General features: G+C 41.8%; 1 protein-coding gene across 10 annotated transcripts in view; it reads right to left on the reverse strand.

The window, feature by feature from the left end:
- Positions 1-17790, reverse strand: part of JADE1 (jade family PHD finger 1) — a 172180-nt gene that overhangs the window by 15361 nt on the left and 139029 nt on the right. For all 10 annotated transcript variants that reach the window (XM_081209279.1, XM_081209280.1, XM_081209275.1 and 7 more), the window contains 5 exons: positions 15127-15284; positions 11796-11983; positions 10377-10588; positions 5951-6118; positions 5215-5331 (listed from right to left, as the gene is read on the reverse strand). In XM_081209279.1, the coding sequence (XP_081065405.1) occupies positions 5215-5331; positions 5951-6118; positions 10377-10588; positions 11796-11983; positions 15127-15284 (843 nt within the window). The remainder of the gene's footprint in view (positions 1-5214; positions 5332-5950; positions 6119-10376; positions 10589-11795; positions 11984-15126; positions 15285-17790) is intronic.

Below are 17790 nucleotides of genomic sequence, written 5' to 3' on the forward strand. Positions count from 1 at the left end.
CATTGCCCTCTGGCCTTCCCCAATAAACCTTCACTGACAAACAGGCCGACAGTGACCTAAGGGTGCACTGAACAGTTTCTCCATGCAGTAAAGCTGAATTTTAATTTGGGCTCTATGCTGCTGTCATTTCACATATCTAGGTTAAAGAGCATGAGAAAGATTTCACAGGAGGGAAAGAAGTCTGCTTAATTTGGAGAGGACTGGGGGATGATATTCCATGTGCACAGCCTCCTGCCACCTTCTGAAATTATTGGAAACATTCCACAAGAGAGAGCATTGGGCCAACTACCTCTTTCCTTAAGCAAAGATGTTAAAGGAAATATATGCTGCAATTCCTTCATCTACAGAAATATGGTTGTGTAAATCCACATTTAGCATTCAGTTGCACTAGTTGCCCATATGCTTCCATATGTTCAAAGTTCTTGTATTAATTTACAAGGCCCTTAACAACTTGTGTCCAGGTTATCTCAAAGACTGCCTTATCTCTTACGTTTCTGCTTTATAACTTTGGTCTTTGGGGGAGTCACTTGTCTCCCATGCACAGCTTATAACCACCAGGGTTTGTGCATTCATTATTGTGGACCCAGTTTTATAGAATTCCTGTCCAGCTAAGGTCAGACAAGCCTGCCCCCCCAAACTTATTGTGCTTACTAAATACCATATTTTTCGTCCCATAGGACGCTCCGTCCCATAGGACGCACCTAGTTTTTTGGGGGAGGAAATAAAGGAAAAAAAATGATCCTTTATTTCCCCCCCCAAACCAAACCAGGTCGAGGAACAGCGGGATGGCGGCGCTGCGCCTCCCCGCTGTCCCCTGAGCTTGTGGGGCTGGCCGATTTCTGCCCGAAGCGCAGGGCGCTCTGCTTCAGCGCGCTCCGCGCGGCAGGCTGCTATCCGCAGCCTAGGGAGCCCTGCGGGAACTCCCACGGGCTCCCCAGACTTGCTGATAGCTTCCTGAAGCCTGGAGAGCGAGAGGGGTCAGTGTGCACCGACCCCTCACGCTCTCCAAGCTTCAGCGAAAGCCTGTATTCGCCCCATACGACGCACACAGATTTCCCCTTCATTTTTGGAGGGGAAAAAGTGCGTCCTATAGGGCGAAAAATACGGTACTACTTTTTATTTCAGCAGGTTTTTTAATTGAATTCCAATTTTACAGTTTTAATTCATTTTTAGTTTCCTTGCATAAAGTCTCCTGTATACTGCTTAGATTCAACCATAATTAAGTGGTATATAAAGTGTCAAAATAAACAAGTAAATCCCTACTGCTGTGCAGCTATACAGCGATTTCAATTCTCCTGTTCAAATGTACACATAAAAAAGACACACTGCCACCTCGATCCCAAAGGAAGCTGTCAACGTGACTATTGCTAGGGTTGACAATGGCTAAAAGGATTTGTAATCATGTAACTACTTGGCTTTTAAGTGGTCACTCAACTGGAAACAATTAATTATAACTGAAGCCATAACTTCAGTTTCCTAAAGTAAGAGGACAATTTCTCTTAAGCATGAAACTTCTTACAGTTTTGAACTATCTACCAGCTATGCATTGACAGGAATGGGAAGTCATCTTTAAGTTTCTTTTATATCACATGTGGCACAAGGAGGATGGAGCTAGCACAACTGAATGATCTGTGCCATGGAAGGTTGTTAAAGAGTCCCAGAGCTCACATCTCACTTGCCATCAGAAGCAAATTAATCAAGAAGCAAAACGTTAATCTGCGATGGAAACTTACATTAAGAGCATTAAAATATATTAGATTGCAGTCCTACATTTCCCTTCTCTGAGACAGTGTGATATTCTGTACATTCTTGTAAAGGATCTCCCAAATTAAATCTGCAGCCATATAATTACAGATATTCAATCATCATTTCAGTGGTGATATTGCTCTGTGATTGTGATGCAGGCCTGCACCCAGAACCCCTCTGAGGCACCTCTTGCTGATGTAAGTTTGTCACCCACCACCCACTAATTCATAATGGCAAAATTCCCTAGATCCATCAATGAACCCACCCACCCTTCTTACCCCAGACATAGTCAATAAAAGGAAGCAAGTTACGCCTGCATTCAGGCCTATACTAGGTGGAATATAATGTAAAGGATTATTTAGAACAAACTTTTATTTTCACTCTTTCACTAAACTCCCTATTTTGCCCACTGTCTTGTATTTTCCATAAATATTTTAATTTTAATCCTGGGGTTGAACATTCAGTTTGAATCCTAGGATCACTTAGCTAATAGGTGTCGTATATCCGTGCACCAGTCGGTTTTCCATGCTACTTGCCTAGCATGGAGGTAGCAGGAACCACACACTGGATTCCAGCTGCCTTTAGGCAGGAATTTCCTACCTCTGTTTATTTCTCACCCCAAACCTAGGTGGTTTTGAAGAAAGAAGTGGTGGCAGTGTATGTGTGAACAACCTGCATGAAGTGCACTAGCGTGATCCTACACTTCAGGACAGATGGGGTGGTTTCACCACAAGCGCTCTTGGTTCTTAAGAGATTAAAAATCAGAATGAAAGCCCATCAGTGTATTTCAAGGATGTGGGAGGAGTCAATCCAACAATCTGATCAAGCACCACCTTATCAGAGCATGCCCAAACACATTCACTTGCGAGGGGAAACCAAAATACCACCCATGTCATGCATGCATCAATGCCTTTCCTTGTGATAGCAATGGGTAATACTGGAAAGTAACCCAATGTGCAAAAGTAATACCAGAAAACCACGACTGAGATCCTTCCCTCAAGCACATGGGAGGGTGTTTTTGTAAACAGCATGTTCCCCAAAGGAACAGCAATGCCCTTTTCTGGTGTTTGCATTATCAACTCTGCAGGACCTTCATAAGGAAGAACAGGACACACCCACTAGTATCTATATTCAGGGCAAAGATTCTAGCAAACAGATGAAGGTCTGCAAAGGACTTTTAGTATTTATTTATTTATTAAAGCACTGGGCACCAATTAGATTTCTATGATTCATATTCCGTGCTTTTGTTTTACACTTCGTTTGGAAAGGGAGCAGTAAACAAAGCCTCTGGCAAAGTGCTTGAAAGGCTGTCTGGCTGCACTACTGAATCTCTGGCGTATCAATGATTCAGAGCAGAGAGTGAAGCCAGGGAGGGGCCAGTGCAACTGAATGATCTACACACAGAGCAATCCCCTAACACATGCCCTTGCCCTACAGCCAAGTTCAGTTTCCTCGAAAGCCCTGTATGGGCAAGTCAATGAAAAGAATTCCCCCAAGCTCCCTTCTACAGAGGGGAGGACATTGCTTGCTATATGCTTGCATCTTTCTCCATATTAAACAATGACTTCTTTTGTAGTTAAAACATCCACCCACACATACAGGATACAGTCAGGTTAGCTCCCTATTCAGGTAGCAGTTCTTTCATGTTTATGCATAAAATATTTATTAGCATTCTAAAATCCAAGCGCTGCAAAGCGAGTGCTCTACGTTAATAAATATTTTACGCACAAACATGAAAGAACGACTAACTGAACAGTGAGCTAACATGAATTGTCTTCTTGTGTGTGTGCTATAAATCTATCACAGTGAGAGAGAGAAAAAGTAATCATTCTTTATCTAGGAATCTGAGAGGGCTAATTAGAACAAGCTGAAGAGAGTTTTATATTGACAGAGTTCGATTATCACACCAATATACACCAGTCACCAATGCCTATTTTTCACTGGCAAAACTACAGTATCACCAGCCATAGAAAATCCTTCTATGCCAATTTCACATTAACTGAAGTATTTGTTTAGGTTAGATACTTCTTGTCCTAGTACTGGTCTCTCTTTATTTGTGTACATGCACGTTTCCCCTTTACAAAATGGTGGGTTTAGTGCTTTTAAAAAAGAAACTTCACAAAAAATTTACTAACAAATTTACATATAAAAAATAAAAAACACAAAATGTGTAATTGTTTGGAGACAACTATATTCACCAATTACTTGGGGGGGAGTCTGTACTACATAATAAATAGCAGAACAGTGTGAGGTCAGAACATAACAACATCCCTGTTGCATAGCACCACCAACCTAAGCAGTGACCAACCAGATGCCTATAAGAAGCCTGCAAGCAAGACAAGTACAATGGCACCCTCTCCACCTGTGCTCCCCATCAATTGATATTCAGAGGCACACTGCCTCAGATACTACAGGTAGCATACAGCTGTTGTGGCTACTTGTCTTTGATAGCCTGATCTGTCTAAATCACTTTTAAAGCCATCCAAGTTGGTGGTCATTACTGCATCTTGTGATAATGAATTCCATAGAGTCAACTCATGCTGATCTTCGACACCACAGGAGAACTGTGTGAGGAACAATAAAACTACCACCAAAGAAACTAGAAGAAGATATTGGTGGTGAATGGATGGGAAGTGTGCACCAGCATTTTGATACAGGCAAGGCTAATAAATGACACTGGCCCTAAAAAAAATCTCTTCATCCACATGCCCATCCACCTGCACCAATTGCCGCACTGCTCGCAGCCTTCGTCACTCAACACATAGCACCACGCAGCCTGCAATCTCTGGTGCACATCCCTAAACACCGTGCCACAACGCTGCAGAGGTGCCAGAACTCAGTTCTGGTGAGTTCCGGCTGAAAAAAAGTCCTCGGTACAGGCAATTTCCCATTTACGTGAATTCAAGCCACATGAGATCGCACACATCGCAGCAAACTCGGAAGTGGCACAAAAGGGCAGGAAGTAGGAAATGAAACTTTTTTTATCATATCTATACCAAAATAGTTTTCAGAGACTGCTATGGATCTTAGGAAACCATGAGGAGAAACAAAAGATGAGGATGTTGCATATCTGTGTAGTGAACCAACTAAAGTGGGAGTGGTAGGGAACAGAGGCCCTCTAGACATTGCTGGACTACAACTCCAATCATCCCTGACCATTGGCCATGCTGACTGGGGCTGACAAAGATTTGGGGCCTGACAACATTTGGCTGGCTACAAGTTCACTACCTCAGATTTCAACTAAGGGTCCTTGCTTTTAGCAGACATTGAGTAATATGACAACAAGGCCTAAGTATCTTCAGTCCAAAGCAGACCCCAAATTAAAATCCTAATCTGATGTTTCATACAACTAAAGAGCAACATCTGCACTCTAATGTACTTCATAGAAGTTAAAAATGAAAACCTCACTACAGTAGCGATATTTCTGCAGCAGATACATGTTCATAATACCCAGTCGGAGTGATTTACCTGTATGGATGCCCCAACCTTCTCGTTACAAAGACTGCACACCAGGGCCCATCTGCTGCTGGGAATATGGGAGACCTTTGTGATGGGCTCCATCTTTTCTGGGCTGCCAATGCTCACCTAAGAATCATTAGATAAATAAAGAAGGGGGTGGGTGGGAATCAAGCAGTGAACAAAGAACAGGAAGCATGACTATCCTGGAGTGATCTTGCTATGGACAAAAAGGTAAGCTAACTATTTAAGTGTCCAACCATTTATTAAAGCTATTTTTAAGGATAGAAAATTATTACATTTTTATCACACCCTTCTAAGGACCTCAGAGCAGCATGCACAATTCCCTCACCACCACCACCCAAAGTTGTTTTCATAACAACATTCTGAGGTAGTAGGATAGGCAGTAAGTGACTGGTCTGTGGTCACCAACAAACAGGAATTTGAACCCAGATCTCCATAGCTAGCTGTGTTCTTTGTATCCTCACATTCTTGCAAATCCTCTTGGTCACCACTGACAGGTGGCACTACTCCAGGGTCCATGATGATGGGTGCTATTGCACCTTGTCTTCCTGCAAATCCCATTTTCAGATGCAGCTGGGGCAACACTCTCTCCAAATGGCTTCAGTACCTGACACTCTTTGTTGACACCACCACCAAGGCTGTCTGCTCTCACTATAAAACATACAATACTCTGTTTTCTCCATTCTGAGCATGTGCAGAGAAATCAGTTGCCTGAAACACCCACCTCAGGAATCCAGAGGGCACAGCTAACATGGACCCACTTAGTCCCACTACGAGTTGGCTTCATGGCTCCGCCTTTCTTGGGGCACAACAAACACTTGGGCTGAACACCAAGAGCACAGGTTCGGCACAGCCAGCTGCCTTCTGGAACTTTTAGGATGCCATAGCATGCCTGCCACAATGAAAAGAAGTAAAATGAAGAACGAAGTAAGAAGAATAAGAATAAGTTTATTATTTATACCCCGCTCATCTGGCTGGGTTTCCCCAGCCACTCCCAGCAGAATAGTAAAAACACAATAAAACATCAAACATTAAAAGCTTCCCTAAACAGGGCTGCCTTCATATGTCTTCTAAATGTCAGATAGTTGTTTATTTCCTTAACATCTGGTGAAAAGTGTTCCACAGGGCAGATGCCACTACCAAGAAGGTCCTCCGCCCTGATCCCTGTATCTTCACTTCTCGAAGTGAAGGAACTGCCAGAAGGCCCTCAGAGCTGGACCTCAGTGTCCGGGCTGAACAATGGGGGTGGAGACGCTCCTTCAGGTATAGTAGGCCAAGGCCATTTAGGGCTTTAAAGGTCAACACCAACACTTTGCATTGTGATTGGAAATCCCCATGTAGAGTGCATTGCAGTAGTCCAAGTGGGAGATAACCAGAGCATATACCAATCTGGTGAGACAGTGCACAGGCAGGTAGGGTCTCAGCTGGTGTACCAGGTGGAGCTGGTAGACAGCTTCCCTGGATGCAGAATTGACCTATGCTTCCATGGACAGTTTTGAATCCAAAATGACTCTGGGTCTGGGAATGCTCCCTCACAGAGGGAAGGATTCACCACCCACAGAGCCCATCACCCAGCCCTTCCTGGCTAGCTTTTTATGAGCAGAATGGGCAAGGATAAAAGAGACAGGTGGTCGGGTTTCACTCGTCCAAGCAGCCTGTCCACATCCTCAACGGTAACAGATTGGAATTGATCCCATGCAACTTGACTAGACAGGACTCTAGCACTCTCCCAGAAAAATGCAGCAATTATTAAAATGATAACAAATAATAAAAAGGACACTTCATTGTATGGTCTTGTTGCTAATATTTCTCTAGCACATTTGGTGGACATAACATTTGTTATAATACTCTCCTCGTTCAGCCTCACAGCAAATGTGTGAACCACAGTGCAAGCAGCTTTGACAGCCCTGTTTGGAAGAGCACCAAGCACAGGGTTAGCAAAGCCGCTTTCTGCAGGGATTAGTTGAGCAGCCAACCCAGCTGCATCTGTACCTGTCCCACACCTGAAATTACATATGAGGAGGGAAACAGTTTTGTGGGCCACACTGAGACCTGGACCTGGACCAAATTTGGCCTGAGGAACAGAGGTGCCCCAACCCTGCTATAAAGGATTAATTCTAACTTCTCCTGTATGATTTGTCACTAAAACAGCTTCCAATTGGTCAGGACTCCACATGACTGTGGTATCTCAGGAACTGGCTTCCCCAACATATCAACTGGATCATGTAGAAAGCACACCAGTACAAGCTACCGTGATTTGTGACCAGGCTGCATGTGAAGTTAGTTTCAGATCCCCAAACATGTAGGACCATATTAGTAGTAGCAGTAGTAGTAGTACTCATGACACCAAGTTCATATTTTGCACCTGCCTCTTAAGTTGCCCTAGATATGAGAGGTCTTACACTGCAATAGCAAGGAAACTGGAACAGGAAATAAAGAGGACTATCATAACCAGCTGTGACAGCAAAGGGAAGGCTGATTCCTGCCTGGGTTAATAATTATCTCAATTGGAGGTAAGCCAGGACTTTGAGACTAAAATAAGAGCATGACATATAAATAAGAGCATTAACTTCTATGTCTATCTGAAAGATGAGAAGGTGAAAAGAAAAAAAATAGGGGAGGTCTTCCAAGAGCACAAGTGCTACTGCTTTGGGCACTGGCTCAACCTTTGCCCCAAGGAAAGGTTGACCACAGCTGTGTCACTAACATTTCATCTTGTCACAAACATAGGACCCCTTCAGAGGCATTTTTCTTGGCTCTGTCTCTAACTTTGTATAGTTCACTGAACTCAATATGCAATAAGAACATCTGCCAACTTATTAAAAGGGAAATATGAAAAATAATTAAAATAAACTCTAAAGTCATTTTGCAAGATAAACCATGCTCAAAAGGCAGTTTGTCCTATTGGATATGAAAGCACATGTATATGTTTTCATCCACTGCAGGACCCAAGAGACAAAATTACCCTTCTCTTGCTTATCAGGTATCATGTATGAAAGGGCATAGTTAAAACACTGGGGGGACGGGGGGACAACACACGGCAGACTTTTCCCTCAACAGGAAATAGCCAACCACAAAATCTGATGCATTCAAAAACTGCCGTATAAATTATCTTCTGCACCAAAAAGTATTTGTCATTTCTGCTGTGTTAGGTGGGATGCCTTGTTCACTTCCAGCCATGTTCATTATAAATGAAAGTGCCCCACATTCCACATATACTGAACAAGCTTGTTATTGGCATGGCTATATATGTCAGACAAAAAGATGGCGATCTTTATCAAAAAGTAGACTATGACAGCAAACAAAAGCAAATCCAATGATCTGTCTGTGGGTCTGGGACATTTTTGAATAGATTAAATTGAAAAATGAATAAAATGAGGATGACAGCTCTACATTTTTTCCCCAGGAAATTGATGCTCTATGCAAACAGAATGTCTGCCTACTTGCGTGATATATTTTATTTATTGATCATCTCAAGAAGAGAGCTGCCTACAGAAGCCTTTCCATATATGCATTTGGATGATGCAACATTACTACTGGGAGCTGCTAGCTGTTGGTACATGACTAGCACTGGATCGGGTCCTTATGTTACTTTGGCTATGCCCACCAAAAAAAAAGAGCAGCACACAAAGTGGCAGATTTTCCAAAAACAGGAATATGTGGGACCCAAATGGATAGGTAATGTCAGAAACATGAGAGATGCTAGAAAATACATATGCTTATTGTTAAATGAGCCTAATGTGTTTTGGCTCAGGAGCTTATCTGTATAAAGTAGAACACTTCCTAAACCACAAATAAAAAGCCTTGTAAGAGCATTTAACATACAGTTATGCATAACTGTAGAAACCACGTTTTCAAGCCAAATTAAGAGGTCAAAAATCATCAGTTTCAAAGACCTTGAAGGGCAAAAGCTCTTAAGAAGCCCTCCTCAAACCACAGAACTAAATACTTGCAAGCAAACCCAGGTTTGTGAGAAATGAAAGAAAGCAGAAATCACCCACAAATTAACAACCATTTGATTCACTCCAAGGATGTTTTTGAGCAGTTAGGAAAGGATGTTTGTATGGGCTACAAGATACGGCTGGTTCTAGTTAAAATAGGTTTTATTTCTGTTAATTTGACTTGAAAATGAGGTTTCAATGACATATTGTATTTTAAAAGCCTTTTAAAGGCTTTTTATGTGTGGTTTAGCAACAGATAAGCCCTTGAAGAAAGCACTGGAGCTGAAGTATGTCAGGCTAATTTAACAACAAACACGCATTCTTTGCAGCATCTTTAAGATTCATTTCTCTTTTCTATTTACACTATTGGATGCATCCTGTTTTTTCTGTATGAAGGAGGAGGAGGAGGAGGAGGAGGAGGAGAAGAAGGAGGAGGAGGAGGAGGAGGAGGAGGAGGAGGAGGAGGAGGAGGAGGAGGAGGAGGAGGAGGAGAAGAAGAAGAAGAAGAAGAAGAAGAAGAAGAAGAAGAAGAAGAAGAAGAAGAAGAACAACAACAACAACAACAACAACAACAACAACAACAACAACAACAACAACAACAACAACAACACTGGGTGGTTCCCAGCATAAAAATACAAAATGAAAACAAAAAATACATAATAGAACAAAAACCCAATAACCCCCCACCACCACTACCACAAAGACATTTAAAGGCCCATAGAATGTTAATCAGCCAAAGGCTTGGTTGCAGAGAAAGGTTTTCGCCAGGCACCTAAAGATATGTAATGAAGGTGCCTGGCGAGCCTCCCTGGGGTGCACATTCCACAGAAAAGACCCGTTCTCCAGTAGTCATCCTTCAGACCTCTCCTGGAGAAGGCACATAAAGAAACATGAGATATCTAGGGTTCAGATGTATGCAAAGAAGCAAAACATCACTTAGACATGCAAGAAACCAAAGCTAATGATTTAAAAATTCAGAAACCCACTAAATGGGGCAACGTAACCATCCTATGTGAATTTTCTGTGATCTTATGACATCACCTCTCTAAGCATCCCTATACCTTTGCCTCAATATATGCTTCCACCTACTATTCCCATACATCCTAAAAAAGCACCCAAGGCTTATGAAATCCTCATCACCTCCTTATCACGGTGAAATCTAAACAAACTACTCTCAGTTCCAATTATTATTGCATCTTGCTGCTGTACCTGATGAACGCAAATATTGCATTTGTCACAGAACACCATCTCATTGCCATCTTCACCATCTGGAGACTGGCAAACGTCACAGACAACATCCTCATCATACTCAATTCCAAGCCCTTCCTCGGTCTCGATAGCATGATTCATGTTGTCATAGCATCGCTGTTCAAATTCTTCCATGACTCTCTCCATAGTGTATTCATCCAGTTCAGGCATCCCTGGGAAATCAATCCAATGACGTTTGCTTTTAATATAATAGAGACATTGAGGGGCACAGCTTCCTTTATCAATCTACAAGTAACCAGATCACTCTATTAACATTGAACAACTGATCAAGTGGGTTATTTACAATTTCACGTACCTTCAAAATACTCTGCTGAAAGGCATCCATTAGATAACAATAACAAAAGCCCAGAAAAAGTGTGCATCAATACAGTACGGTTCTTGTTTATTGCCAGTAATCCAAACACACATACTGGACAAAACAAAACTTTAAACCCAAGCGTAGCATATTGATTTTGCAGTGGATGGTTGAAAATCTCATACAAATGTTTTATTTCAAGGTATTCAGCTTTTTAAAGAGCCAGCTGCTCCTAGGGCTATTTTGCCAACTATTACTATGTTTTTATAAGGTGCTCTGCAGAACTGAAAACCTTCATAAGGGGTAAAATATTCATTTTGTAAGGGAACATACTGCTCTTCACTTCAGACCATTTGTCTAATTTTAGCCATTTCACAGTTGACTCTTAAGCCTTCTTAATTGCTGAATAAATTCCAGATGCTTTTTGAAAGACTATATGGTTTCAACAATGAATTGCTGCTACAGAATAAAATAAAATAAAATGAAATAAAATAAAATAAAATAAAATAAAAAATAAAATAAAATAAATGCATGATACAATTGTCAGAAGTCCAAGACAATGTTGCCACAAGTTAGCAGGGCCAAGAGGTGAATGTCACTATAGCAGTTCAATTTTTTCCATCAGTTCTAGGGAAACCTGAAGGGTTTGGAAGCTTCTGAAGTCCCCAAACAACTCTAGACTGTTTTAAAAATATCATTCACTTTTCTATTAATACATTTAAAGATAAGATGGAATTGGCTTTCCTGACACATTTCCTTTCTCCACTTCCTTCACATTAATCTAGGAATTAGAGCTTTGAGATGGCTGTTGCCTTGCCACCCAACAAAAATAGTGTTGACATTTGTGCTGTTTTTCTTTCCCCTCAGTTCTCCACAGCCCTCTCTCCTCCACATGCAGGGATATACAACTTGCTTCTGAGCATTCCTATCCTTCTCCTTTTCTTTCTGGAAGCTGCAAGTGCACCATATGAATTGGCAGCTGCACTACAACCACCCCAGACTGCTCCCTGTCACTTGTCTCACAGCTCAGCCAAAAGCTGGCCGTAACTGGATGTTGCACTCACCCATCTCTTTGAATTCTTCATTAGCCAGTTCCAACCATGCTACGTCCATGAAATTAAGGTCATAGCGACAGACGCTCTCTGCCAAGGTCCGAATGTCGACGTAGCCAAGCTCAGGGGGCTCAGAACCTGAAGAAAGGATGTACTTCCGAGGTCTTGTAAATATGACTGCTTTTGTCTCAGATACAACCCTGAAAGTATACCGAACAGGAGGTGTTAATTACACCAGGTTGCAATCCTCCTTAAAGTGGTGAAACCTCCATTCTCCAATGCAATTACTGCCAGAGGCTTCAAATTGCTATGCAGCAAAATAATGGTAATAATAAAATAACAACAACAGAAAAAGATCATCTGCCAATATTGTAGCACCAGAGGGATGCATGTCTGCAGAAATAAAAATACATAAATTTTATTATTTATTGAAAGCATCTATATCCTGTTTTTTCCAATTAAAATTACCCTCAAGTTACCTTACAACATACCATATTTATGAGAATCTAATGTGCCATCAAATCTAATGCGCACCTCAATTTTCAAAACCTTGAAACCAAAATGGTATTTGCTGGCGCCATCAAATCTAATGTGCACCCTAATTTGGGGGATGTAATTTGGCCCCAAAAGGTACACATTGCATTAGAATAAATACAGTATTTAAATTGACACCAGCGTCTGAATAATACATACCCGAGAAAAATAACACAAAAGTGACACTTTTTAAAAAAACTAATTGCAGCACACAAATATGGAGGGAGAAACATCACTCAAACAGTACACCAGTTCATGTAAATTACAACTGAATTATTCTATTATTCTAGAAACTACAAAGATAGTACTGTAATCCATGTACTGAGAGACTGCATGGTCAGTAGATACAGATGTTCTGGGGGTGTAAAAAAAAGTCAATGTTTCTCCATCTTCTGCTGTCAACAGTGACGTGGCACAGAGTGACAAATGGTGTAAAAATGCAAGTCATAGTGCCACAGACTTCTCACACACAAGGATTCCCATGAAATCAATAGATTTCCTCCTTCCCACCATGACCAAATGGAGAGGAAAAGTTGGGTGAGGCATTGGAAGGTGTGAGTTGACCTCCCATTTCTTCCAGCAGACTGTTGTACTGCTTATGCACTGTGCCAGGTGAGAGAAGGCAAACAAGATTATATTCAGCCTATAGGAATTCTTCATATGTGGATGCCTATACATGGAACTGTATAGGCATCTACATATTCTGTACGTTGATTTTATGGAATCTGCCACAAGCCCCAAAGTTCAACAAAAGGTAAGAACACTAAATAGTGTTCTGGAAATTTAGGAATTGTCTTCTGTAGTTATACTATTGTGATAGGAAGAAGACATCTGCAAAAGCACGAAAGTGTAAAAATAGGAAAATGGGGGGATACAACACAGTCAAAACAGCAATTTGGTTTCTTAAATGTACTGCTGCGGTTAAAATCAATGTTTTTATGAATGTTTATAAGCCACTCTTTTTCTGCGTGAATCTAAACTGGGGATGGGGAACCTGTACCCTTCAGATATGGCTGGATTACAACTCCCACCATTCCTGCCCACTGGCAAAGCTGGCCAGGGCTGATGGGAGCTAAGAGTCACAGGTTCTCTACCTCTGGCTTAAATTAAAAGCATCAGATTTACACTGCTTGGGAAAAGACTTTGATATGACCAAAACTGGGTTTAGAATACAGGCCATACTGCATTTTTAGCATTAATTATGCAATCACAGATGTACTTCATAACACGAGACTGCATTTCAAAGCTGGAAGTTAACGGAGGCTGCAGTCACATGAAAGAATCATGGGGCAATACTCATGACAGGAACAAGGGCTAGAAGCTACAGACATAAAATTCCATAGTCATCTGGAATTTTTCAAAAAGAAACTTTCAGAAAGAAGCCTGATCTTAGTTAAGGCCAGGTTGGAGCAACTGTGTTGTTTTTCGACTACCATCAGCCCCAGCCACCACAGTGAAGGGTCAGGGATGTGGGAATTTAAAAACTCCTGAGCCAATGGGAGGATGCTTCCCTATTCTTTATGTCTAGGTTCAGTGGCGAAACATTTAGCCCTCTGGACTTTGAATGCAGAAATCTGAACTGGGGCTTTGTGGGTAGGTCTTCATATACAGAAGGTCCCAGGTTCAATTTCCAGCACGTCCAGTTAAAAGAGATAAGACAAAATGTGATGGGAAAGACTTCTGCCTAAGACCTTGGAGAACTGCTGCCAGTCAAGTGTGACAATACTTACTGGGTGAGACAGAAGGACAAAGAGTCTCATTTAGTATAAGCCAGCTTTGTTCACTCTGCTACTTAAACAAATTGCACAAAGCAGGAAAATCTGTACCAATGTACGCACTTTCCAATGTGACTTCATTTGGCAGGATATTCAAGAATTTAGAATTTTGCATAGCATTTGTTGCTGCTGCAATTGGTTCAACTGTATATAGGTAGCACTAGGTTTTCTAGAAAAACAAATGGGAGACCAGCACAAGAGAAAATGACTAGATCATAGAATCATAGAGCTGGAATAGACCACAAGGGCCATCGAGTCCAGCCCCCTGCCAAGCAGGAAACAAGGGAGATCACAGGGAGTTCTGAAAATTGGACTTAGTGCAGGTCAACCATCATGATCACCAGAAGTAAAATCTATCGTTGTAAACATGCCATTAAAAAATTATCAACATTTAACCGGTGCTTGCTGGCATTCCTTGGCAACAATAAAAACCTGTTGCATTTTAAAGAAAGTCAAAATCACAATGATTCTCAAAAAGGATGTATTAACTTTTTTTAAAAGCAAAAATATATCCATGGAACAGTTTGTGAAGCTCAAACCACATCCTAGCCAGAGTCACTGATGACTGGTCCACTTCCAGATATATATTTTTTTTTGGGGGGGGGTGGCAATGAGCAAGTAACTCATTAAAGTGTTGTGATTATTTTCCTGGAATGTCTGAGTAGGCAGCACACAGAACATTGGATCTGCTCACAAGGAAGGGCTACAACAAATTTTCAATTAGGAAGAACTCATTTTCAAATAGGAAACAGGAGTCCTCCTTCTGCCAGCATGTATTGTTATAAGTAAGCACTCAGTCTGGGATGTGATGTCCTTAATTCACAAGTAGAGGCGCTGGTGGGAAAGGCCTGACTTTCATCTGCAACACTTTCCTGGGGCAAAATCAGTTGGCTAGGATGGGTAACCTTTAAATCAGCAGAGTGGAACCCAAGTCATCAGGTGATCTGCTTTTTGGTAAGCAACCCAACAGGCTGCTAAAAGGTGATGCTGATAGGACAGCTGTTTTGTTTCCTAATGGGTTCACCAAGCTATACCTGGCTACTGGCTCTGGAATGGTCCCCGGACTGACTGGCACCTGAACTCCTTTCTCCCATTCCTGTCTCCAAGGGTCTGCCAGCACATAGTACTCATCCGGGTTCAGCTGGTAGGAATCAGGCAGCTTCATGGCAGTGATCAGGTCTGTTCTAAATACCTGCAAAGAAAGGAAGTGAGAATGGGGGAGGGATGAGACACTGATATGTAATATTTACACTCTATGATTTACAGCTCCTGGGTAACCATGGAGCACGGTGCACAACAAGGTCACCAACACTGCCAATTAAGAGGCCAGAAAGTTAAACCACATCATCATGCTGAAGCAGAGAACTGAAAAATACAGTTTGGACATGGGGTCCATAGTTGCCTTTGTCAAATCACATGACACAATCAAGTTGCTGCACAAATGGATAATCAGTTCTCGTCAATTTCAACAGGAAGTGCAAAAACTCAAAATATCCCTAAATATAACCCCAACACAAGGAGATGTATCCCAAGATGAGATAGCCTAATTCTTTCCCTTGTGAAGCTTGCTAGCGTCTGTACATCTAGTAGCTAAAAAGGGAGAAGAGGGGGAAATATGTAATTTCAGCATCTTGTTTACTGGGATCCTCATTTCAAGAGATGCCCCATACTTCACATGGTCAGAGCCCAGAGATGACATTTCAATAGCCAAGTGTTACAGCATCTTTACACTGCATCTTCAATATCCCAGGCTCAATCCTCAACACATGTGGATAAAAAAAATCTGCCACAGCTATCATTCAGGACTAGGGCTGTGCGATATATCACCATATCATTGAATACCGGTATTGAAATAACACCTGATAAGTGTTTCAGCAAGGCAATATACCAGGGAACAGATCTGACAGCTTCCCAGGGGGTAGCTCAGCCCAACCATACTTTACAGATAGTTTGCAGGTACCATGTCTCCTGCTTTGTTTGCTCTCTCCCTCCTACCTATAAAAAATGATTATAAGTCCTCACACAAACCAGCAAAGTCTTTCAGCTTCACCCATATCTTTCCACTTAAGAGCTCAACTAATTATGCAGAACCAGCTAACAATCCAGGATGGACCCCCCACAGCTAGATAATCAAAGATCCAGCAGCAAAGTAAACAAAGAACATAAACGAAGAACTGGAAAGCACTTCCTTCTTCCCTCACACTCACCCCCACCGGTGGGGAAAAAAGAAGTGGAAGAGTTTTTATTTTTATTTTCTGTTGGTGTTTATGTTGTTGGTTCCCCCTAAATAGCTTTCTTCCATACTAAAAGGGTTTTTTTAAAAAAAAATAAAGGAGACTATCTTTTACCTTTGTTGCCCTCCCCTTTGATAAAAAGGGAGACATTGGTGGGATAAGGACTTTTTTTGGGGGGGGGTCTTCTGTGGGGAGGGAATGGAGGGGAGAAGATATAGCTGGCTGCCTTATACTGAAATGGGAATTGGGTATTATGCGAGAATGACAGGGAGGGTATTTTTCAGTAAGCAGTGCAAGAGAAAGTTGAAGTTTAGTTGAACTCAGTGGGGTTTATGCATGCAAAGATTTCACTTAGACCTCTGAGTGGGGAAGCAGATGCAACTTGACTAGTAAATCACTTAAACTACTCTTAAATTAGTTGAAACTATATTACAGTATATGGAAGTTTATTTAATATTTTTATTACTTCCTTACATCTTAAGGCCCTCCACCACCGTGTGGAGCCTCAGCAAAGCCCTCTGCAGCTGCAGGGAAGCACCCTCCACTGCTGCGGGGAGGTATGGTGGGACCCTCTGCTACCGCGGGGAGGCCCAGCAAGGCCCTCCGCCACTGCAGGTATATATCATGATATATCAATATTTTGTGGTGTTTAGCTGTTGATATATTGGGATGTTGAAATCCAGATATTGCCCAGCCCTAGCCAGGACAAAGAATACTGGGCAAAATGGACCATTGAGCAGATCAGTAAAAAGCATCTCCTTAAATCTCTACAAACCACTGATCCATTATTTTGGGAATTCTGAATTAAATACTGTTAAAGTTTCTCAAAAGTCATCAACTTTGTTAAGGGTCAGAATGTACGTACAATGCGATTGGCAGAAGGCAGTGCAGACAGCAGCAAAGTAAATATGTCTAGAATTTGTCCATCATACACTTTCCGCAACAGAATCTTTTGGAGGGATCACATTGGCTTCTTTTGATCCAATCTCCCTAACTCTGCTTCTCCTATTAGCCAGCTGCAGTAACAAAAATACTTGCATGGGAGCAGCATGCATTTGTACCAAGACCCTTGGTCTTATTACCTACTAAAGATCATTTCTGAAGGTGGTTTTAAGACAACAATTTTGCATGAGAGTTATGCTGTTTTAATGCATCATTTTGTGGCGAGAGCTAATCTTTAATACATCAAGCAAGCACACTCTGATTTTCAGTTCTAACAAAGGTCCCACGCAGAAATGCCCTGAACACTTCATATATGCAGCTGTAAACACATAGGCTCCCTGTTCAGAGCTTCCACCAAAGGCACAAGGGTTTAGAGGAGCAGAGCCAGCAAGACATTTGGGGTGGCCAGCGACAGCAACCCTGCTCTCCTTGCACATGCTCAGTGAGACACATGAGTGGCATTTATGAGTAGAACTCAAGGGGGAGGCATCTTCTTACAAAGTACACCCTATCAGATGTTGA

The sequence above is a fragment of the Podarcis bocagei genome, assembly GCF_964188305.1.
Source record: "Podarcis bocagei genome assembly, chromosome: 9".
NCBI classification, from domain to species: Eukaryota; Metazoa; Chordata; class Lepidosauria; order Squamata; family Lacertidae; genus Podarcis; species Podarcis bocagei.